This window comes from Phoenix dactylifera, unplaced genomic scaffold (genome assembly GCF_009389715.1).
Source record: "Phoenix dactylifera cultivar Barhee BC4 unplaced genomic scaffold, palm_55x_up_171113_PBpolish2nd_filt_p 000267F, whole genome shotgun sequence".
Classification (NCBI taxonomy): Eukaryota; Viridiplantae; Streptophyta; class Magnoliopsida; order Arecales; family Arecaceae; genus Phoenix; species Phoenix dactylifera.
The window spans coordinates 366,912-390,608 of NW_024067755.1; the positions used below are offsets into that span (position 1 = coordinate 366,912).

A 23,697-nucleotide genomic window follows, 5' to 3' on the forward strand; every position below is an offset into this window, starting at 1 on the left:
CAAAATCATTCTGATTCATAGAAAAACTAGTTGTTACTGTTGTCAGACGTAGAGAAATCGACTCATCATTTTCTAGGATCGACTCGAGATTTTCAAGAGTCGACTAATGATCTTTAAAAGTTATCTCAAACTTGTTGTGGCTTTTGCTGCACTCTATCTTTTTACTGTGGCCATTGTAGAGTTAGCTCTCTTAGTCAAGGGTTGACTCGTCAGATGACTGCGGTCGACCCATTATTTTTAGGGGTCAACTTTTTAAAGAACTAAGTTTTACTACTTTCTATCTTCTTACTATGGCCATTCAAGGGTTGACTCATCTATTTCTGGGGTTGACTCTTATCTGACTAGAGTCGGCTTGTGATTCCCATAGGTCGACTCCCCAAAGTAATGATTTTTTTAGCTCTCTGTCTTTTTTCTATGGCTATTCAGGGGTCGACTCGCTTTTGTCTAGAGTCAACTCTTGTTTAATTGGAGTCGGCTCGAGCTCTTCATATGTTGAATCGCCACTACATTGAATTCTATGGCTTTTTATCTATCTTCTGTAACTGATCTGGGGTTGACTCACGATCCACTAGAGTCAGCTCGTAAAGGCGTATCAGACAGCAACAATATGTCGGGGTCGACTCGTTTGAAGCTTAATCAACTCTTGAGTTAGCTTAGGATGAAATTTTCTGCACTTGTATGTGAGCTTCCAAGAAATATTTTTATGGCATTTTTGGAGTTCAGCTTCTTAATGTGGAACTTCAAATCGATCATCTTCATTTATGAGTAACTAAAGTATTTCTAAAATTAATCAATCAAACTCAGGGCAAATAGATTAGTCAACTTTTTACTTAATTGTTTTGTACCATCAAAATCAATCCTTTAGGGTCAACATCTACTCTTTCTAATTCTAGTGTGCACATTAAATAAAACTTAGATACCCCAACTGATCCAATTCAATATTCTGAAATCATCGAATCTCTCATATATGTGGCAAACAGGACCAAACCTAATATTTCCTATGCTTTAATGAAATTGGGTAAATATACTAATAATCCAAAACAATATCATTGGATCACTATAAAAATAGTATCTCAATATCTTATGGGAATCGTTGATCTTTCTCTTCGCTATACTAGATATCTTGATGTGGTTGAGGGTTACAATAAACAAATTATGTTTCTAAATCTTTAAATCTTAAATCAACCACTAGATATTTGTTTCTTCTCAATAGCACCGCCATGGCTTGGAAATCTTCCAAGTAAATAATTATATCTTTGAGTGATATGAAGCAGAGGTGATTGCACTGGATTTCATCTGTATAAAGTTAGGATGAGTTGAAAATCTAATATCAAAGATTCCTCTACTAGCCAAACCAATTTTAGCTATATCAATTTATTGTGACAATAAGGCAATAATTATATTAACAAATCAAAATAGTACAACTAAAAAGATGAGTTGACACATCTAGCTTCATCATAATATCTAAGATAATGTTAAAAAATAATATAATATCCTAGAAATATGTTAAGTCTCGTAAAAACTTGGAAGATCAGTTACCCAAGGGTTTCTCTAGGAACGGAGTCCTAAAGTCATCAAGGAGGATGGGACTAAAGCCTACCATGTGATTACTGACAATAGATAATCAACATATATAACTAGAAATATATTCCATGAAAGATGTTCAATATGGTAGAAACAAAACTGATTGAGTGATCATACTAAAGCACAACTTTTGGAGAATATCTCCTTCCATTCTTATAATGAGTGCTTATACGAACCATAAAAGTAATTAAGGGTTGTGCTGTACTCTTAGTGAATCCTAGAAAGTTTGCAGGATATTAAATCACAAATATTTTTGAAGGGTTCACCTTTACGAGAGCTATTATAAAGGCTACATCTAGGACAAGAACCTAGTTTTAAAGTCTAGTTCATTAGAGCTCTTTTAGATGAATACAATCAATACTAAATAAGATTCAAGTTCATTTGAGACCTCATCCATTGAGCAGTATAAGTTGTCTAAAATATTTGCTTTATATTTTAGTAGTTTTAAAACTGTAATGCTATGATTGGAGATTGTTAGAATAGTTTACTTTTATAATTTTTTGAAAAAGTTTTAAATTCTTTTAAAACTTTGATGTTTTGAATAATCTCATATTGGATATTTGAATGCAAGTAAATTTGCATTTAATGAAGTCCAATAGTTTTAAGCCTAGTTAGATCTTGCGGGTAAGCTGGTGACCGCATGCACATACTCCCTCAGCTCGATCGGCCGTGCCGTGGCGTACACATGGCATGGCATAACATAGTGTGATAGAGGCTTTGGTCTAAGCTATGTTCACTCTATCCTGGGAAGGATCGCTAGATACGTACACGAGGGAGAGTTTTTTTTTCAGGACTGTGTTCATACATAACTTGTTGTAAGCACACCTTTCTAGTTTTCTTTAATCATGTTATTTACTTTTTAATTATTTCCACTATAAACAATTATCATCAAGTCATTAGTATATTATTTTAATAATTTCCAGCACCGTCGCCATTGCCCTACTCAGCCCTCTATTACCATCCCAGCTGCCATGCCCTTAAAACACCCTAACTCGAGGCTCACGGCTGTGGGGTGCTGCAGAAAGAGCGTTTCGGTTAGGGCGGGGCTTGGAGAGTGGTGATAGAATTAATAACAAAGCCACGGTTGAGATGGGAGCGGCCGCAACACCGACAGGCACCACCACAAGGAAGCGGCGGGGTGGCAAGTTGATGATATCGACAATGCACACGGCCATTATACGTACATGCACTGAAGATGTGAAGCGGCCATGCGTACAAAAATAGCATCGTGGTAATTTTTCATGGAAAATCCGATTTCTTTAAACCATGCAGTCCAAGATTTTTTTTCCCCCTTCTATACATCACTGAAACATGATATCCAATACAATCAAGACTCCAAATTATCCCAAGTTAGAACTGTAGCTATTAAATAGAGTCCAGTAGGGGTTACCAAGTGGTATCCACGTCCACATAGCATGCTGATGGCCCAGGATCCCAAGCACTGATAATTTTAGATGACTCCGGCAGAAAGATAAAAAGTTTGACATATCATAGCTCTCACACCTGCAAGAACTTTGTTTCCTTTTCCAAATATATTGTATATGAAACCATGCATGAGCATTAAAGGAACATTAAATCCAGAGTAGATCTGATCATTGACCAGGCTTGGGCACAGAAAATATGAACAACATGCCAGAGCAAACAACAAAGGAGCCACTCATCGGATACCTGGTCCTGACCACGTATCTTATACACCAACCCTGCCATTTCGTGGCTGAAGGAGAATAGCACACACAAGAAGAAAACATCCCTTACGTACACATGCAAAACCAGTACTGGAAAAACTCATGCTGTCTCTTGATAAACTTGGTTATTTTCCCCACTTTTCGCCAACATCATTGAACTTTATTACAGTCTAGAATTATTCATTCTAGTAACCTCCATGTATGAAAGCATTGAGGCGGTCCAGCTCCTCACGATGCTCAGTCACCACAGCTCGAACAACATCCCCAATGGAGACCATGCCGATCATACCCTTGTCATCAATCACTGGAATGTGTCTGACACGATTATCTACCAAGGCACAAAAAAAAAACAAGAAAAAAAACAGCAATAGTTACAACTAATATCATACAAGGTACTCAACTTGGAACTACTGCTAAATACACAAAGGCATGGGAAACCTGTCATCAGTTGCATAGCTTGCAGAACTTTGGTATCAGGAGTCACAGTGATCAGCTTGTTCTGGTCAAATGGAAGCCAAAACGATAAGTGGCGAGACTAAGGTTGAAAAGGATCTGTTCATCCAAAATTAGTTCGGAAATTGCTTTCTTTTTTTGAGAAATATAATCATGTATTTGCTTGATCCCACCAAAACATATTATCCACACTATTTTAAGGTTCACCTTTTATAAGTTTTTTTCTTTTTTTTTTTTTTTGTTTCTTGCATCATTTATATCAACAACCAAATCATACTTCTAATACCAGAAGGGCAAAGAAAACCGACCACGTGTAGGCTGGCACATTTCAGCTGGCTTCGGTAAAGTACGTACCTCTTCAGTCATAATATCACCAACTTTAGTTGATTTTGAAGATCTTCCCTGAACAATGATTTTCCGGAGATAATCTGAAAACAAACGAAACCGAATTAATACTCAGTACATATTAACTGATCAGTGCTTCAGGTTTCGGCTAAAACAATGAATAGAGAAAACAATAATCTTCGACCAAGTATTTTACAACAAAAATCAAATGAACGGCTTGATGTTTTTTGTGTTCCATCAACTAATCATGTTAGATACTGAAAATGCTACCATTTGAGCACAAGCCTGATTGACGCTTCAATATTTGCTGCTGAACTCACACCAACTTCAATGCTTCTTTGAGCTATTGACTGAGGATCATCTGATGTTGAACAGAAATTACACAGCCGAAAGATCAACTAGCTCAATATAGCTCTTCAGGTAACATAGACTTTAATCCTCTGCATCTTATATTCCCGAAATGATGCTCAAGAATACGGAATTAATACTTCCAGTTCAACATGATTTGATCATTGGCAGCAGGAAAAGGAAACTTTCCTGAAACTCAAACCCACACCCACTCCCTAAACATTGCCTCACTTCCAGTGTTTCAGAAGCATCTGCTTCCCCGCACCTGCACCTGTACCTACTCCCACATGCACTCCCAATGCTGGCAACTAATTTGATCAAATGAAAATAACACAATTCAGAGCCTCAACAGACAGCATATTGGAAACGCTGGGGGTTAAAAGAACTAAACTTCTGGAAGATTGCAGGGTCTATTTTGTTAACTAACTTATTGGATAAGAAAAAGGAAATCCTCAATAATCTCAATAAAAGGGAAGCACAGTCATTAACATTATACGAAGACTTTCAATTGGTGAACATCGTACGTTGTGCATATCTTGATGTAGATGACAGATGACAGAATATCCAAGGTTTTATGTGGTTACAAAGGCCATTGCACGTCAAGTAATATGTTATCTCAAAGTGTGAATGGCACCAAGTCCTTGGCAAATGAAACATTTTAATACCTGTGGAGGTTGGTTCCCCTAAAGAGATCAAGCACCAGTTCCGTCCCCTTACTCATATTCTCCCCTTATTTATAATTTACCACTGTTGGGAGAACCAGGTTCCCATCATCTTGCTATCAGAAAGGTTCATCCGGCTAAGCACTGACAAGCGCTTAGCAGGAATACCAAAGGAATTGGGACAAGAAGCTCCATAGCATTCGACAGTGTCTTCATTATCATGCTTTTTTCATTTTCTTAAGAGATTAGGCCTTTATCCTAATCATTTCCTCAAAAAAAACAAAAAAACAAAAAACAAGAAAAGGTTGTCATTATCATGTCCAGCTATTGAGGAGATTATTTCCCTGAGATATAAAATGAGTGAAGACGGATCATCAAGTTGCTAAATTGTGGTCTTAGAACTTGAAGAAAAAATACGCACATTTTGGCATAAATAAATATGGTCAATAAGGAGGTGAGATCATATCTCATTCCATTCTAAGCACCATCGTATATGGTGCTGTCATATCAAGAGAATTGGTTGCTTCAGAGGGGAATTTTGTTTTCAAAGTAGTGAAAAAACTTGAGCAAATTCATGTCGAGATTTAGTCAGGACAAATACAAATGTAACTGCATTTTCTGATAGATGGGCACTGCAACCAATGCATATAGAAGCATTTGATAAAATTACTCATACACAATTGGCTATGATGGGAAGTATCTGTAAGTAATCTATATGATTACACCATGCATACTCTTTTTGCAGCTAGTCATGCCATTAACCTCTTCAATATCAAGAAAAACATCTTCGCTATCAAGAAAATGCTCTACAGTATAAATATACCACCAATATACAAAAATTTCCTTCAGAAACAGGTATAAACAGCCATATGCCATCACCAAACCTAACCTTTATCTCTTGATATTTCAACTTCCATAAACATTGCTTCTTAAAATGATTCACAAATGCCAAAGAATATATATCTGACAATATAAATCTGCATGAGAAGTTATGGTTTCAGATACGGGAATGAGGTATGCATGCATACAGTAAAACCCTTCCTTTTTTCTCTCTTATAGGCCAACAACATCCCCGATTAGAAGAGGGTATCAAATCAACTGTGTAAGTTTCACACAAGACCAATGAGATCTGGTAGTGGAGTGGGGGCATATCTATGGCTAAGATCCACTGACATACATAGCCAAACCAATCTAATCGGACATGGTTTTTGAACAAGGTACTTTGTTGACTATATAACAATTTCATTTTAGATTATGAAGATACGCCAAGGCATGGTAATAGTCATTGTCATGCACTAATATGCTTTTCAATACAGTGCAACTTCACTTTTTGTCTTACTAAACAAACATTAGCTTTATGAATTCTAATCTCTAGGATACCAATGAAAAATGTAATTGAAACCAAAAGACATGATCCATGTCCATATGTTTTGACGTATTATGCAAAGAAAAGCACAGAACAGTGTCCCATAATTTAGGGTCATCAATTTTATATATATCCAAATAAAAGCAAGAAAAGCATATCACTGCTGAGATTGGTAAATAAACTTTATGATGCATTTCAAAACAAGAAAAAGATAAGGCTCTCTTAAAAACATTAACAAATGTATTATGTCCAAGGCCATTTGCCACAAGCAAAAGCTGTAAAAGGTTTTATTGGGGGGAAAAACAAGTCGTCCCGAAACACATGGGCACATGACCATCACGTGCCTGAAGGCGCCCAACCTTGAGGCGCCCGACCTGGAGGCGTCCGACTTTAAGATACGCAGCCGGGCCGGACGTCCGGCCAGGCGCTCGACTCCGAGACGCCCGATCCGAGCACCCGACCTCGACATTCTCGACTTTGGAGGTCCGACCTCGCTATCCATCTGCAGCGGTCACATTCTTCTGCAGCTCGACCAAGTATCATGCCCTGCCACTGCTGTCAACAATTAATGCGCATGACCTCCACTAATCTTCGGCTCACTCAACAATTAATGCGCATGGCCTCCACTGATCTCCGGCTCACTCAACAATTAATGCGCGTGCCATCTACGGATCTTAAGCTCTCCACGGCAGACAGTTGAGCTACTCCGCCACGTCCGATAAGCCACGACGACTCACTGACTCTGGCCTGATCTCCCACGACAATGTATTAATTCACACGATCGTGCTCAATAATGACGATAATCCGTTCGCCCCGTCACATCACAGGTAATCCTGTACCCCTCTATAAAAGGGGAACCCCTCCATCTTAGAGGGGGTTGGACTCTGAAATCCCGCCGACGGACCGTCACCTGCCATCTTATGCCGGAGCTCCTCCTTCTCAGCCAACGACCGCCCCCGGGTCCAATTTCCAGCAACAGTTGGCGCTAGAGAAAGGGACCGAGTTGTGGCCATGAAGTTGAGAAGCAAAGGAGTCCCGCCGACGGACCGTCACCTGCCATCTTACGCCGGAGCTCCTCCTTCTCAGCCAACGACCGCCCCCGGGTCCAATTTCCAGCAACAGCTGGTGCTAGAGGAAGGGACCGAGTTGTGGTCATGAAGTTGAGAAGCAAAGGAGCCTCCAATGCCTCCCGGCGTCTCCCACCAAGTCCTGGACGGACACTCTGTCCAGAACTCGCCACCTCCGGCTGACCTAGTTCCCCAAGTCCAGCCAGAATAATTCAATATCCTGGTGCAGCAAGTTCAAGCCTTGGCCGCAGCCGTCCAAGGCCTGCAACGTGAGGGAGCCCCACCTACGCCGCCTCCGGAGGCCCAGGTCCAGCCAATGCTTCCTCCAAATGGACCGGTGCCCCAGGGCCTAAATCTCCACGGCTCCTCAAGGGCCAACAATGAAGAACGATGTTGTCGCCAAGGCTCAGCCCGGGCGTCTCCCCGGAGAGAATTGCCAAGGAGGAGCATAGACAGAAGGCCGCAGCTTTCGAAAGCTGAGTCAGCCCCGGACCGTCACGAGCCGAAGCAGACTACTGTGGCAATCCCCCAGGCTGGGGAGCTCGACAGGAAGGTCGAGAACCTTGAGCGCCAGATTAAAGCGCTTCACAGCAGGAAGGCAAGGCGCGAGGGCGACTTTGAGTTTACCACCAAGTCCCCCTTTTTCCGCCAGATTGAGGATGAGCCGATCCCACCGAGGTTCAAAATGCCCCAAGTGGAGCCCAACAACGGAACTACCGACCCCCTCGACCATTTGGAAAGTTACCAAGCCCTCATGACATTGCAAGGGTCCTCGGAGGCTGTACTCTACAAGGCCTTTCCAGCGACTCTTCGGGGAACGGCTCGGCTTTGGTTCTCTAAACTGAAGCCGAGCACAGTATCCTCTTTTGAGCAGCTCGGCAGGCAATTCGCCACCAACTTTGCTGCCAGCGGCGAACATCGGACTCCCTCCTATACGTCAAGCAAAAGGAGGGGGAATCCCTCAGAGAATACCTCGACCGCTTTACCGTTGCAACCTGGGAGGTCCGCGAGCTCGACCAGTCGATAGCCATGTCGGCACTAAAGACTGGGGTTCACTCCTACAGATTTCTCTTCTCCATTGAGAAGAGCTTTCCCGCCGACTTCACTGAAATGCTGACCCGAGCTCGGAAGTATGCGAAGGCCGAGGAGGCTATCGCCTCCAGGTGGGGCGTGACCGAGCAGGCCTCAAAGAAGCAGAAGAAGCGCCGCGAAGAGCACGGCCGCCCGAGAAGCCGACCCCCCGCCGAGATAAGAACCTGCCTCAGCTGAGGAGCCCACCTCGACAGCGGGGACAGCTTCGACCAAGGTCCCCGCCTCGACCGGATCTCCGCCGCGGCCACGAATGCCCTCGGGGAGGTACGAGAATTACACTCTCCTGAATGTTCCCCGAGCAGAGGTCCTAATGGAGATAGAAGGTCGAAACTATTTCCGACCTCCACCCCTGATGCGGGATACGGAAGCTCGGCGCAATCCTAGGAAGTATTGTCGTTTCCACCGAGACCACGGCCACAACACAGAGAATTGCTTCCAGCTCCGGGATGAGATCGAGGCGCTTATCCGCCGCGGGGTACTCAACCGGTTCGTACGGAACCGGCGTGAGGAAAGGAGGCCACTGGAAAATGCCGCACTGTCCGAAAATCCAAATGACAACGAGCCTATCGCCGGCACCATCAACACCATTGGAGGAGGAAGCTCGGCTGAAGAACCAATCGAGGGAAGGACCCCTCCGAAGCGCCCGCACACCTCCGAAGCCATCTCATTCTCGGACGAGGACTTGGAAGGAGTTGAGACTCTTCATGATGACGCTGCGGTCATCTCCATAATTGTAAAAAAGTTTGATGTAAAGCACGTCCTATTTGATAATGGAAGCTCGGCAAATATTTTGTACTATGATGCCTATCAAAAAATGGGGATGACGGAAAACCAGCTTCGAAAAATGAATGCCCCGCTGGTCGGATTCACCGGGGACTCGGTCCCGATTGAAGGCGAGGTCAGTTTTTTTGTCACAGTCGGGCTCGCCCCCCGAGAAAGTACTGTGAGGACGGACTTCCTTGTGGTCCGTCAGCCTTCGGCCTACAACACCATTCTTGGACAACCAGAACTTAATGCTCTCCGAGCTGTGGTCTCGACCTATCACCTGCTCGTGCGATTCCCCACCGACCAAGGAGTGGGCGAAGCTCGTGGGGACCAGTCAATAACTAAGCGGTGCCACATGGCAACTCACCAAGCAAAGCAACCAGCTAAGGCACCAAGCCGAGAGGAGCTACCGGCCAAGGCGCCGACTCAAACGTCAGATCAGATGCTGCCCGTTCAAACCTTGGAAGTGCGGGACGACCCCCGGAAAGGACGGGTAGAACCTGGTGAGCTTCTTACCCAGATTTCTTTACAAGAAAATTGCCCAGAGCTAACCGTGCAGGTCGGCTCCGGCCTGAGCTCCCTTGAAAGAAACCGCCTGATTGAGGCAGAGTACGAGGCCCGGATGGGGTAGTTGCGGAGCAGGCCCTACGCCTCGAATTTCCAGCCTCGAACAATGAGGCAGAGTACGAGGCGCTCATCGTCGGGCTCAAATTGGCAAAGGAGCTAAAAGCCGAGGACCTGAAGGTCTTCAGTGACTCCCAACTGGTCGTGAGCCAGATCCTGGGGGACTTTGAAGCAAGAGAGCCATCAATGCAGAGATATCTCCAAAAGGTGCGAGACCTCACATCCACCCTGAGCTCCTTCAATATCCAGCACATCCCCAGAACGAAGAACCTAAGGGCAGACCAACTGTCGAAGCTGGCAACCTCTCGCATGAGCGAGCTTCCTAAGGCAACAATGCTCGAATATCTCCAAATGCCCAGCACGGAGGAGCTTGAGCCGACCCTCTGCATCGAAACCGAGCCGAGCTGGATGGACGAGCTCATCAGCTATCTACAAAATGAAACCCTCCCCAATGATGAGCTCGAGGCTCGCCGAATCAGGCGTCTAACCTCCCGATACATATTATATGAAGGCAAGCTCTACCGAAAATCTTTCACCTCTCCTCTCCTCAGATGCCTCCGCCCGTCAGAGACGGACTATGCTATGCGAGAGGTTCATGAAGAGATATGCGGGAACCATTTGGAAGGCCGAGCACTGGCCCATAAAATCTTGCGCCAAGGATACTATTGGCCTACACTTCAAAAGGACGCAACGGACTTCGTCCGAAGGTGCGATCGATGCCAGCGGAACGCCAACATCCAGCGCCGACCCTTGGCCCCGCTAACCTCGATCAGTGCCCCCGGCCATTCGCCCAATGGGGGATTGACATCCTGAGTCCATTCCCCCTAGCTACCGGGCAGAGAAAGTTTCTGGTCGTCTCCATCGACTACTTCACCAAATGGTTCGAAGCCGAACCAGTGGACCGGATCACCGAACAGAAGATGCGGGACTTTGTTTGGAAGTCAATAATCTGCAGATTTGGACTCCCCCGCATCCTTATATCTGACAACAGCCGTCAGTTCGACAACATCCGTTTCAGAGAATTCTGCTCCAAACTCAGTATTGACCACCGCTTCACCTCGATTGCCCATCCACAAACAAATGGAGAAACCGAGGTGACGAATCACACCATCCTCCAAGGGCACAAGGCCAAGCTCGACCGATCCAAGGGGCAATGGGTCGAAAACCTCTACAATGTCCTCTAGGCCTACAGAACCACATTCCGACTTCCTACCGGCGAGACCCCCTTCAACCTGGCATGCGAAACAGAAGCTGTCATCCTTCTAGAAGTTGGACTCCCTTCACCAAGAGTGGAACATTATGATGCAGCCTCCAACTCCTCCCAACTCAGGGGCAACCTGGACCTCATCGAGGAGACAAGGGAGGCAGCCCGAGTTTGCATGATGAGATATCAACGAAAAACGGCACAGTACTACAACTCCAGAGTAAAAGCCAAGCTTTTCAAGGCAGGAGATCTCGTCCTTAGGAGAGCAGAAGCTTCTCAGCCCACCGAGCAGGAAAAGCTTGCCCCGAACTAGGAAGGGCCATACCGGATTGCACGAGTCCAGCGATCGGGAGCATACAAGTTGGAATCTCTCGAAGGAACTCTTATTCCACGAAGCTGGAACTCCGAAAATCTTCGGATGTACTACCAGTAAAGCCCCCAGGGGTCCTCAACGATTGGGAATACAACTCTCGCCCTCTACTTATGATAATTCGTTTACAGCTCTCCCTTAATTATTCCATGCTCTTCCTGATATTGGGACGCTCGTGATTTTCAGAAAACCCGACCAAGCTCGGATGCCCGACCAAGTTCACATGCCCCAGCGAAGCCTGGAACGCCTCGCCACGTCGATCTCAATCTCGATCTCCCTCAAAGTCCTCGACCAAGATCGGGATGCCCCATTGTTCGATAGTGGGTCCAAGCTCCCTCGACCTCGGAAAGCGTCACCAGGTCAACGGCGAGCCCAAGCTCCCTCGACCTCGTGCTCGATCCCTCGACTAAGGTCGGGATGCCCGCTAAGTCGACAGTGAGCCCAAGCTTCCTTGACCTCGGAAAGCGTCACCAGGTCGACAGCGAGCCCAAGCTCCCTCGACCTCGTGCTCGATCCCTCGACTAAGGTCAGGATGCCCCACTGAGTCGACAGTGAGCCCAAGCTCCCTTGACCTCGGGAGGACATTCAACAACCCCCTGGCGTGCAGGCATGCCTAAAGCAGGCAATACCTCGTAGGGAATGCAGCATTCTCCCCTGCTCGACCGGTGCGAGCTACGCTGTTGCACGAGACTCCGATCAAAGCGCCATCCCTACAACAAATGACACCACCTGCGGAAGCGGACTGCAGGCCGAGGAACGCCCCTAAAGGCCGATCACAGAGCGGAGTCGCTCGCCTCCACTTGAGATGCCCGGCTCCGATGGTGCAAGAGGTATAACCCTACCCAGCACCTATGTCATTGCATTTACTTGCCTATATTACAAGACGGTCGGCAAAACCCCGACTAAGCTCGGAAGCCCCCCCCCCCCGACCAAGGTCGGGATGCTCCCCTAAGTCAACCATAAGTCAAGGTTCCCCCGACCCCATGCATACTCTCCTCACCACTAATCTCCAGGACAATCTTCACTTGCTCCGGACCCCTCTGAACGAGGGCTCGGCCGAATCCAAACGTCGATTTAAGCCGACAACGGTCTGTAGCGACAACCTCGAGCTCCGCCCGATGATACTCTGGCCAAGCTCGGAAATGCCAAGTCACTCACCGCAAGTTCTGATTCCACTTCTTGATACCCCGACCAAGTTCGAGACCAAAAAGCACGAAAGCTCCAACGATAGCCTGACCTCGGTCTACGATCTCTTCAGGGTCCGACCCTAAAGCTTTGACAAGCTTATTCTGGAAGCCGAGCCCAAAGACTTGGCGAAATTTTTCAGAGGATAAACCTAAAGGTCTAGTAGGATCTCTTCGGAGTCCGACCTTAAAGCTTTGATAAGCTTATTCTGGAAGCCGAGCCCAAAGACTTGGCAAAATTTTCCAAAAGACAGACCTAAAGGCCTAGCGGGACTCCTTCAGGGCCCGAGCTCAAAAACTTAGCAAGTATTCCTAAAGCCTAAGCCCAGATCTAAGCCTAACAACTTAGCAAATGCTATCGGAGCCTAGGTATAAAGACTTAGCCGAGCTCGAAGACTTGAAGAAATTCGCCGGGAAGAATCCAACTCAAGCAATCAGAATAAAAGCTTATCAATTACGCAAATGAAAGCAAGCACAAGTCTGGAAAAAGAGAAGTTCTTCATTGATAGGCCTGAAGGCCAAGTACAAAATCGAGGTTCGACCATACAATAATTCCAATGGCTGACCTCACTTACAAAAAGAAGAACCAAAAGAAGAAAAAAGACTAAGTCCTAAGGAGTAGTCGCAGCTTCGGCACCGACCTCAAGGTCGTCCACGACGACCACCTCGGGATTCTCAGCTGGAGCCTCCCCGGGTTCTTCCACCGGCCCGGCCGCAGTCATAGAGGTCTCGGTGGGAACGTCGCCAGCGGCTTCAGGGACGGCATCAGGCACTCCTTCAGGAGCTCCCTCGGCGGAAGCCTCCCGAGCAGCCTCCTCGGCTGCTTTGACCTCAGCCCCAGCCGGGCCTTCGGGCCCGCCCTCGTCCTCGTCGATCCCCCCTCCGGGCTGGAGCATACTGAGATCGAACTCAGGGCAGAGCCGCTTCAGTTGCCTCCGAAAGTCTTCGAAGCCGCGGATAAGTCCATCCACGGCCTCTTCCTCCAGCAACTCGCGGAACTCTTCCGACTCCCGGAAGAGTTGCACCGCATGTTGAGCTTGCTCCAAGGCCCTCTTCTCTCGAGCCTCGAGCTGCTCAACCTTTAGCTGGGTGCCCCTCGCCTCATGCTGGGAGACAGCAATCGCGGAGCGAGCTTCGGCCAAACAAGCCTTGACGACGCGCACCTCCGACCTGGCCAGAGCATGCACGCCCCTCTCGTCTTCGGCGGCCTCCACCCTCGCGAGGAGCTCCCTCCGCAAGACCTCGACCTCGCCCAGCCTCCTCTCGGCCTCCTCCTGCCCCCGCAGACATCTTCGGGCCATGTCCCGGTAGTCTGCTGCCATGGAGATCAGCATGTCGACCTCGTGAAGATGCTGCAAACAGAGCAAATGAAAGAATAAACCAAGACCAAAGATCGAATACAGGAGTTAAGGCCGAAAACAAACTTACCCGAATGGTGGAGCAATGGGTCCCGTCCACAAGACTATTGAAGTCCGCGAACTGGAACTCGGCCCGATCGGCCGGGAGCAGAGCGACCCGGAAGACTTGACACGCTATTTGGGCATCATGGAGGGCCGAGTCACCCTCGAAGACCGCCCACTCAGGGCAGTGGGGCCTCCTCTCTTGCCGGGTCTCACCCCCCGAAGGACCCGGAAGACTGGGCCTCGCTGGGCTCACGAAGACGAGCTCGGGACCCCTAGGCCGCTCCCCGGCTCGGGACCGAGCGCCACAACCGGACGAGCTGCCGACTGGGACGCTGAGAGACGGGAGCTGGGCAAGCGAGGGCCGCAGAAGTCCCCGCAAAGCTCGAGCCCCCGCGATCGGTGCTCGGAACCTCCTTCCGAGCAGGTCTGGAGGCCCCAGCCCCGGGGGCACTTAATTTGGCTTTTTTCCTCGGCTCGGGTAGGGCCCCACCTGCCTCGGCCTCGGTTGCCCTCTTTTTGAATCGGGCGTAGAGAGCCGCGTTGCTGGTCACCATCTTCGGAATATCTGAAAAGACAAAAGAAAAAGATGTCAGGAAAAAGGAGACGAGAGAAGAAAAGAAAAAGTAAAACGAACGAGACAAAAAATGACAACCACCCTTACCCTGGGGGCGCGCCGAGCTCAAGCCGACATTGACCAAAACGACCTCGCTCACGAGGTCATTCAGAAGAATATCTTCCTCGAGGCCGTAAAGAGCGTCGAGGATCCCCTGCTCGCTCTCGGAAAGTCTGGGGAGCTTATTGGCGATCTTGAGCCGGGCCTGCCCCCACCTGGTATCAAACCCCCACGCACGCTCGGAGGATAAAAAGAAAAACTTCTTCCACCCATGAATGGATGTACGAGCACTTCGAAAGAGTGACCGACCGCTCCGAAGAGCAAGGTAAAGCCACTCTCCGTCCCCCGGATTGGACTTCAGCAAGAAGCACCGCCGGAAGACACTGACCGAAGTCGGTATCCCGTGCGCAAAGCAAAGGGACAAAAAACCGACAATTGTCCTCCATGCGTTCGGAGCAAGCTGCGCTGGGACAAGCTGATAAGTCGCCAGGAGATCGTTCACGAACCCGTGTAGCGGAAACCGCAAGCCGGCCCAGAGTGCCTCTATGTACACTCCGATCCGACCTGGGGGAGACCTCGTCATCCGATCCTTCGACCCCGCGGGTTCAAGACGAAACTCGCACTGAGGAAAAAACTACTCATCGGCCATTTCTAACTCCTCACTACTCAAAGTGGACCCGACCTCGTCCGGACCACGACCCATCCTAGAAAGGAAATGATAGAAGAAGAAAAGAGAAAAAAGAGCAAAAACCCTCCGAGCGGACGAGGGGCACCTACTAAAATTTCCGCCGAAAATGTCGACGATTTGAAGAGAAACCGAGACGATCGCCTGGAAACGCCTCGGAGTGCCATCGGAGGAAACTAGAGAACAGGAGAACAAGGAGAGGAGCAACGATAGCCGCGGCCAAATAGGAGCCCTTGGGGCCAGGATAAGGATTTATATAGACCTCTCCAACGGCCCGGATCGGAGAGGCAGGATCCCGCCTTCCGTCCAGATCGTACCACGTGTCGGCCCCGAAGACCGAAGCGGCATATCCGATTCAGATCGACACTTTGAATACCGAATCAAGGCGGCGTCCCATCATAAGCCCACAACGCGAGACCACCTCGAAAGGCAAAAGGGTGTCGCCCCGTCCTTTCTCATTAAGAGTGCTTTGAAACACGCGGAACGCCGGAATAAGTTAAGGCTTCCTGGCCCACACCAATATGGTAAAGTTGTACTTCCCACGTTCGAGCTCGCAAACAGCTCGAACTCGAAAGTCGGAGGATAGTGTTGGAGGAAAAAACAAGTCGTCCCGAAACACATGGGTGCATGACCATCACGTGCCTGAAGGCGCCCGACCTGAAGGCGCCCGACCTGGAGGCGTCCGACTTTAAGACACGCAGCCGGGTCGGACGTCCGGCCAGGCGCTCGACTCCGAGACGCCCGATCCGAGCACCTGACCTCGGCATTCGACTTCGGAGGTCCGACCTCGCTATCCACCTGCAGCGGTCACATCTTTCTGCAGCTCGACCAAGGACCATGCCCTGCCACTGCTGTCAACAATTAATGCGCATGGCCTCCACTGATCTCCGGCTCACTCAACAATCAATGCGCGTGCCATCTACGGATCTTAAGCTCTCCACGGCAGACAGTTGAGCTACTCCGCCACGTCCAATCAACCACGACGACTTACTGACTCCGGCCTGATCTCCCACGACAATGTATTAATTCACACGATCGTGTTCAATCATGACGGTAACCCGTTCGCCCCGTCATATCACAGGTAATCCTGTACCCCTCTATAAAAGGGAAACCCCTCCATCTTAGAGGGGGTTGGACTCTGAAATTCTGGAGACATTTTCTCTTCCCTCATACATTTGCCCCCTCTGACTTAGGCATCGGAGGGCCGGCGCCGGAAACCCTGGCCACCGGCTTTTTGCAGGTCCCCTGGAGGACGCCGCCCGCCGACGGACCGCCACCCGCCATCTTACGCCGGAGCTCCTCCTCAGCCAACGGCCGCCCCCGGGTCCAATTTCCAGCAACAGGTTTCATTGCAGATAAAATGTCTTTTCCTTATTTTCATTTAAGGAGCACTTCAGTTATTGCATGATTTGTTTTCTTTTTTTTTTCTTTTTGCTAGTTAGTGTTGCATGTTATTTTTTGCGTTAGTAAATATCCTTCCTAACAAATCTTGAAGATGACAAAAGACGAAGGCCTCTCGAAATGACAGATATATAGTCAAGGCCCAACTGCATACATGTATTCGGCCCCAAATGCTTCCAAATGAAAATCAATAACATGAAAACCATTGATCTATGATGTCTAAAATGCCCAAAGGTTAGAAGTCATTTGTTTTAGAAGTCTCCTATATATGCTTCAAGTGGGCATAAAATTAACAATAGCAACACAACTAGCAAGAAAGACTATACTACAGTTATATAATTTGAAAAATCTAAACTGTTGATCCTGCTCTAGAAATTTTAATGTACATAGACCAAAAATGATTTGATTTGGATGCTTCTAGTCCACAAATCAAATCAATGATTCTTCACCCTTTGTGCACTAATGGCTTGGGTCAAATGACAAAAAGTTCCCCATGTAAATAAAGCTATCTAGTGCAATATCATAATCACAACCGTCCCACCTTGTCCCTTTTCTCTGAGATAGGCAAGGGTTGCCTTAGACGATATTTCAAGCCTTTCAATATATTTACACAGAATCCCCATCTACCGTATCTGAGGTCTTCCTCCTACCTTTCCTACGTCACTCAACATAAATTAAATCATCTTTCCTTACTGGAGCCCCCTATAACTTTCTACATGCCTATACCATGTCAACTGATTCTCCATCATTTTGTCTTTAACTTGGGAAAATCTTACAATTCCTCCAAGATCTAGCATACTCATCGCTCACTACAACCTTCCTAGTTTTCCTTGACATCCATCTAGGAATTCTAGTTTTAGCTACATTCAACTTACTTTCTTGGACCTTTTTTATTACTCAAAATTTCTAACCATACAACATTTATGCCTTGATGTCATTCTACAAAGTTTCCCCTTTTGCTTTGCCAAGATATCATTGATCACATAATACCCTATAAGTACCTCTCCACTTTGACTTATGTCCTGGTCTCTCCATAATTTTGTATCACAAATCTCTGGTAATGAAACTGATCACACAGTCAAAACCCTTGTCTACCATTTTAAACCAGTGCATCATCTCCATTTCTATTTTAAATTTATGCAATACATATGCCCCTTTTAAACCCTTACCCTTTAAAGCTTACTTCCATAAATAGCATTTCATACCTAATGCCATACACGGGGACTAAAACAGTCATTTTCTTGTAAAAGCAAAATTTACCAAGTTTGAAATTTGGTGCAATTTAAGCAATACACACATACATTGATGCACTTATATGAGGTGCAAAGAGAAATTCATACTCACTGCAAAACTCAAATTTCTAATTGCAAAATGAAAATGAAAGATGTGATCTACAAGGTCCAAATGCCTATGCATGAAAAATCGTATGTTCCAGAAACCTCTTGCCTATGGATCAAGTCCTTCCAAATATACAGTTCTAATGCCACAATAAGTGTGCTGATTTTGGTACGCCTCGATGCACAAGATAGGAGAATTCAAAACATAGGATTTTTTTTTTCCTTTTTGTACATAGGCTTTTTAAGACTTCTTCTATATCATATCCAATGATTTAGATTTCCATTTTCTAGCCGCCACTTTCGAACTTTGCAGTAGATGCAAGACCTTTCTTTTTTGGTACATGATGCAAGACCTTTCTTTACACCTTGTGTATTATTACTGCAACCTACATGCATATGTACATACATAATACACACACATAAACATGTAAATGTGAGTAGAAATACACTTGTATATTTTTGTAACCATCAAATCAAATGGCCCCTCCATAGTCTTCTGATATGTACGCAAAACTAAAAGCTGCACCCCCCCTTTATAAAATAGGAACCTTCAATCAGAATCATCAAATTGAATGGTCCCTCGCTGCAGCATCTAATATGTACTATAGGATTATTGGAACTTAAATGAGAATTGTGAGAACAATTTTGTACTGTTAAATTTCTAATCACACCTCTACATCATAATTGCAATATTTAATTGATATTATAATATCTAATTGTCTATCAATTGTAACCATCCAACACATAATACCTGATTTCAGAACTATAATGATTAGACTATCTTTTTCTAGTTTCTATTTGAAGTGTCCAAAGAATTTGTACTGTTACTCTTTGTTTGCTTTCTCAAGAAATTATTGAGCATGTATGCATGATTCCCCTGACACAATCATTAAAGTATGCTGATTACCTCTCTCAGTAATAATTCCAGCAATTGCTTTATCAGCTTCAGGTTTTACCACCACCAAAGCTCCAACATTGTGTTGTGTCATCTGAATGAAGAGCATAATTCAGCCATTTATCTCATAATATTATCTTTCAAGAAAGATGAAGTGCTTCAGAAGCTAGAACACTAATTTTTTAAAAAAAAATCATGATAAGCAGCTACCAAACATTTATTATTAAGAGAAGGATAGTATATACCGCTTTCACAGCATCATACACAGTATCATCTGTAGTGCACCACAGCCAGGACCCATCAGCACCCTTGCCCTTAGCTTTTAAAACATCTGAAATTGTGGTGCTTTCAAATCCGTGCTCTTCCAATTGAGCAGAAGTTGACTCAAAGCGTGAAAAGGCAGTAGGTAACATGGCTGGATTCATGATACGCATATGCTGCAGAACAGCACATTTGAGAACATTTCCTTGTGCACGGATAGCTTGAAGTGCTCCTTGCATTTTGCCTGACTTCGATGACATAACCATTAGACTACAGAATTATATAACATCATTAAAATAAGTATCCTCCTTCTGCTCTATACTAGACCCACCATCTGTGTCCAGATTTTTGAACAAAGAATCATTAAAAACAGATCTTTTAGCACTATAAGCATTAGCATTTACATGAAAAAATTTCGCAGGAATCATGAACATTTTCAATTCTTTGTGCATCAGAAAATATGCCATTTAAAAGCCATCTTTCAATTTCCTTTAACTAACAAGACTATCATAGTGAAAGTGAGAAAGGAATATACACATTCTAGTAATCTATTTTTTAGCAGTGATATGTGTTTCTGCAACAAGGAACCAACAAAGAAAAGATGGAAAGAATCCCTATAAAATCATAAGAAGGAACTACTAAGTTGAACTTTCATACATCGAAAGAAGGTAAATTCAAACATGGTCCCCCACACTGCCAATATCAAAAGCAATTAATTCAAACACTATGGTTCCCCTTCTCATAAGCTTCTTGCAGTATGTGCGAAATGAAGAAATGCTCCCAAGCATTCGGCCACCCCTGGATATTTTAGTGCAAAGTTGACTAATGGAAGGGCTAGCACCAGAAGCCCCATGTGATTCACAATGTGGAAGCAGAAGTAATACTGTCTACTTACAAACTCCATCAAGAACAGTTTTTACTGCCATCACTGCCTAATATCATTTAGGTTACAATCATACCGAACATATCATGGTCCAAGCTTAAGCATCAAAAAGGAAGAGTTCGTTAGATTCCTTCAGCTGCTAGTAGGTCATAAAGGACCTAGCGAAGAAAGTTCCCCGCAGAACGTCCCCAAACCTTATCGGTTTTAGTTCCAGCCCTCTGGTATGAGTGGGAGAAAACCAAATCCACCATTTTGTACCATTTAGTTTCTCTTGGAATTAGGACCTGAGCCTCTGGTATGAGTGGGAGAAAACCGAATCCACCATTTTGTACCATTTAGTTTCTCTTGGAATTAGGACTTCAGGCCCCTCCTTAAAAGCCTTACACCTTCAAATATGCGGCAGCAGTTATTTGCCAAACCCAGAGAAGGTGCAGAAGCAGGTGCGATTACAGATGCTGGGAAATGAATACTTGAGAAACACTTTTAGTAATGAGATGCTTAAGAAGTAGAGCATGAAAGTGGAAGCAGGTTGGAGATTCTAGGAAGATTCCAAAGTGGGTGTCTTTACACTATGTAAAAGATTCTGGCTACTAAGGGAGAGAAGCGATAAAGTATATCTTTGGTTAAACTCTAAGATAGCTTCATCTACACATGTCAACATCTACTTAAAAGTCCAGCATGGCAAACCTTAAGAGTTAAGACCTATTTCCACACCCCTACTATAGTGTATCCAAGCTAGTATTTGTGATAATCCTAGAACTCAAAACCAATATTCCCTGTTGTCTATTTTTTATGTCTGCTGTTCTCTAGAACACCTTTATATCAATTCTTAAGCCCTTCAAAGATTTTCAGAGCAACAACCTGATAACCCCGTATGCCATAAAAGTTAGGTTAATTAGGACAGCATTAACATGCAAGAGACCATCCACAAAGACAATCAGCAAAGAGGAGAAAGGGGGGAAAACAAAAGAAGAAGAAGAAGAAGAAGAAGAAGACAAAAAGCTCACCTAAGCACCCATCTAGCCTCTCCAAACATATATCTTGTCATGATTCATTGTCTTCCCTACCACAACAAAAATCCCAAATGGCTCATCCAACAGAAATCACAAACATTCATATAAAAGGTATTTGTAACTTCTAAAATAACTTTTTTGCCAGAAGTATCATAGTGATTGTTATTGTAGGATTGAAACCATTACCATCTAGACTAAGAAATAGAAGTAACATGTAGATTTTTTTAAAAAAAAAAAAATTGCATCCCCTGATACTACCCTTCACCTTTTCTTTCTAACACACTCTAGTTAGTGCAGTCCCACAACAATGGTGTAAAGCACCAGAGCATAGGGCCCCCTTGACCCAGACTCTAGGTACACCTGAAAAACAAATTAATAATAAAGAAATAAATATCAAGGATATTCGTCCATTAGTACAAAAATAGCAGCCATAATGTAGTTCAACGATCCAAATTTGCCTGTTTCTTGACCCCATCCTTCACAGCACACTTGAAGGACAGTTCCAGTTCATATTATAAAACGCCTTTTCTTTCTTGTCTTAACAGAGATATTCCAGAATTTGAGAACCCCTTTTTCATTATGCTTCCGAGGCTTAAACTACGAAGTTCTTGGATCCCCCCCCCCCTTTTTTCCCTTTTTTTTTTTCTTTTCCTTTGCATCTTTAGATGGCATAGTGCCTCCATTGTAACACAGCATGTTGCTGGCTCTACTCCGATCTTGTAGTAGAGAACGAATGGATAATCTGAAACCTAGATTACATATCCACCTTAAATCTCTTTTGAGAACCGCAGAAGATACCTTGTAAATCATTTTCGGAGTAATAACTCTGTAAAGTCTTATACCCTCTCGTTTATCAAAGGGAAACGAAATCGAACACATGAACAAATGAAAGGTTTATCCAAGAAGTCGAACTATAGTTCATATTTATTGGGGAAAAAACAAAAAACAAAAAGATAGGAGTTGACCTGATCTTCTATCCCAGAATACCCAACAAAAGGCAGCATATGCGAATTATTCTGAGATGAGAGCTCCATGGTCACCTTTTCTTTCTTCTGGAATTGCAGACTAGCAGATTTATGAAGACAATTTATGAGGACATAGTTTCTAAGGAACTATAAGCCCAAAAAAATACATCAAGCTTCGTCTACCCCCTCTTAGTCAACTCATTTGGATCCCCCTCCCCCCAATTTCTTTTCGGGGTTTGTGCGTGTTAGTCAACTCTCAAACTGGATTCTCACTCTCGTGATTCTCAGGGCACGCGTGCTGTGAGCCAGCTTAATACAGACGGCTGAAACCCAGAAGCAGAGAGCCAAAGAGAAGGAAACACGAACCGCAGGGCGCGGTGCAGGAAACTTCACAATCATCGGCACAAGGGCTCTTGACATTTATCAGCTTTTTTTTAGCAGCATGCGCAGAGAGATGCGAGAGAGAGGAGAAGAGAAGGCACGAGTCTCACCTGGAAAGGCTGCGCAACGACACCGCGAGCGGAGTGGGGAAGGAGAGAGAGAAGGAAGGAGAGGAAGGGGCGATGGATACCGATCCGACTCTTCACTCTCTCTCTTCTTCTTACTGCTGTAAATAAGAAAGAGAAGAAAGCCTTTGTTATGCTTATAGAGGTAGAGGCCGTGAGTTGGGGAGCGTGACCAGGTGAGGTGTCCCGGTCTTATCAGCACCCCGCTTTTGTGAAGGCTACGGAAACAATAAACAAATCTAAACGGAGGGATCAGGGCGGTAAGATAAAGGACAATTATGGCCCATCAGCTTCCACGAATGATTCGTTTTTAAGTCTAATTGTAAATGTGTGATACTTGAACAATTAATATATTCGGTTTATCAAAAAAAAAGAAAAAAATCCATTCGATACACTTGACTGAGCTTTGGGATGTGCTATGTACAAAAATAAACAGATTCTTGTAATGCCATCAAAATATGCCCATCTGACCCTATCCATTCCCAATTTCCCATTTACACGGCAAAATATTCGAACTAATTAATTGTATGAAAAAGAAAACCATCTCATATTATAAATATGCGTCCGTTCGCGCGCCAGCCTCCCTCCCGAGCCTCACCCACTCCCAGCCCACCGAATCATGTACGGAGAGAGCCCACTGAAAGGATCGCATTCCATCGTCGGGATTCGGGAAAGAGCTGAATCCCTCAGTCCCTGGACCCCTCCTGACGCACCGCACCGCACCCGGAACGAACGGATGGGGTGGGGAGCACGGCATGTGATATGTGGGTCCCATCCTATCTTAAGAAAGGAAGGAAAAATCATGATATCGATCCATGTGGCGACGAAAGTGGCCGGCACGCTTGCCCGCCCGCTTAGGAGGATGGCGACCGCACGTCGTGATCGGACCGGAGGATTCGCTGCTCCGTTTCGAGCGGTTAGGACCGTCCCGATCTCGATCTGCATCCGTTCCGGGGTCGAGCTTCCTCCGGGTGGGGTTCAATTAA

General features: G+C 45.5%; 2 protein-coding genes across 4 annotated transcripts; both read right to left on the reverse strand.

Annotated features, from left to right (window-relative positions):
• Positions 1-3,088: 3,088 nt before the first annotated feature.
• On the reverse strand, positions 3,089-22,930 carry LOC103720709 (CBS domain-containing protein CBSX3, mitochondrial). 2 transcript variants are annotated; one of them, XM_039117734.1, is made up of 7 exons: positions 22,697-22,836; positions 21,235-21,290; positions 19,329-19,588; positions 19,096-19,177; positions 4,077-4,150; positions 3,708-3,768; positions 3,089-3,597 (listed from the first exon to the last, which is right to left on the reverse strand). In XM_039117734.1, exons 3-7 carry the CDS (start codon positions 19,581-19,583, stop codon positions 3,455-3,457), a joined length of 615 nt encoding a protein of 204 aa, XP_038973662.1. In that variant the 5' UTR covers positions 19,584-19,588; positions 21,235-21,290; positions 22,697-22,836; the 3' UTR covers positions 3,089-3,454. The 2 variants fall into 2 exon arrangements, with proteins under 2 accessions (XP_038973662.1, XP_008808769.1); XM_008810547.4 differs by lacking the exon at positions 21,235-21,290 and having other exon boundaries at positions 22,697-22,930.
• Positions 13,231-19,089, reverse strand: LOC120105365. 2 transcript variants are annotated; one of them, XM_039117733.1, is made up of 2 exons: positions 14,178-19,089; positions 13,231-14,101 (listed from the first exon to the last, which is right to left on the reverse strand). In XM_039117733.1, exon 2 carries the CDS (start codon positions 14,081-14,083, stop codon positions 13,361-13,363), a length of 723 nt encoding a protein of 240 aa, XP_038973661.1. In that variant the 5' UTR covers positions 14,084-14,101; positions 14,178-19,089; the 3' UTR covers positions 13,231-13,360. Both variants share the same exon structure in this region; 1 of them encodes a protein (XP_038973661.1).
• Positions 22,931-23,697: the final 767 nt, after the last annotated feature.

Coding starts and splice junctions, on each gene's coding strand:
- LOC103720709 (XM_008810547.4), bottom strand. CDS start 19,583: ATGCAAGGAGCACTTCAAGCTATCCGTGCACAAGGAAATGTTCTCAAA. Junction 4,151..19,095: donor TGGAATTATTACTGAGAGAG/GTAATCAGCATA, acceptor GTTTGTTTTCAG/ATTATCTCCGGAAAATCATT. Junction 3,598..3,707: donor AGCTATGCAACTGATGACAG/GTTTCCCATGCC, acceptor GTGCCTTGGTAG/ATAATCGTGTCAGACACATT.
- LOC120105365 (XM_039117733.1), bottom strand. CDS start 14,083: ATGCTGATCTCCATGGCAGCAGACTACCGGGACATGGCCCGAAGATGT.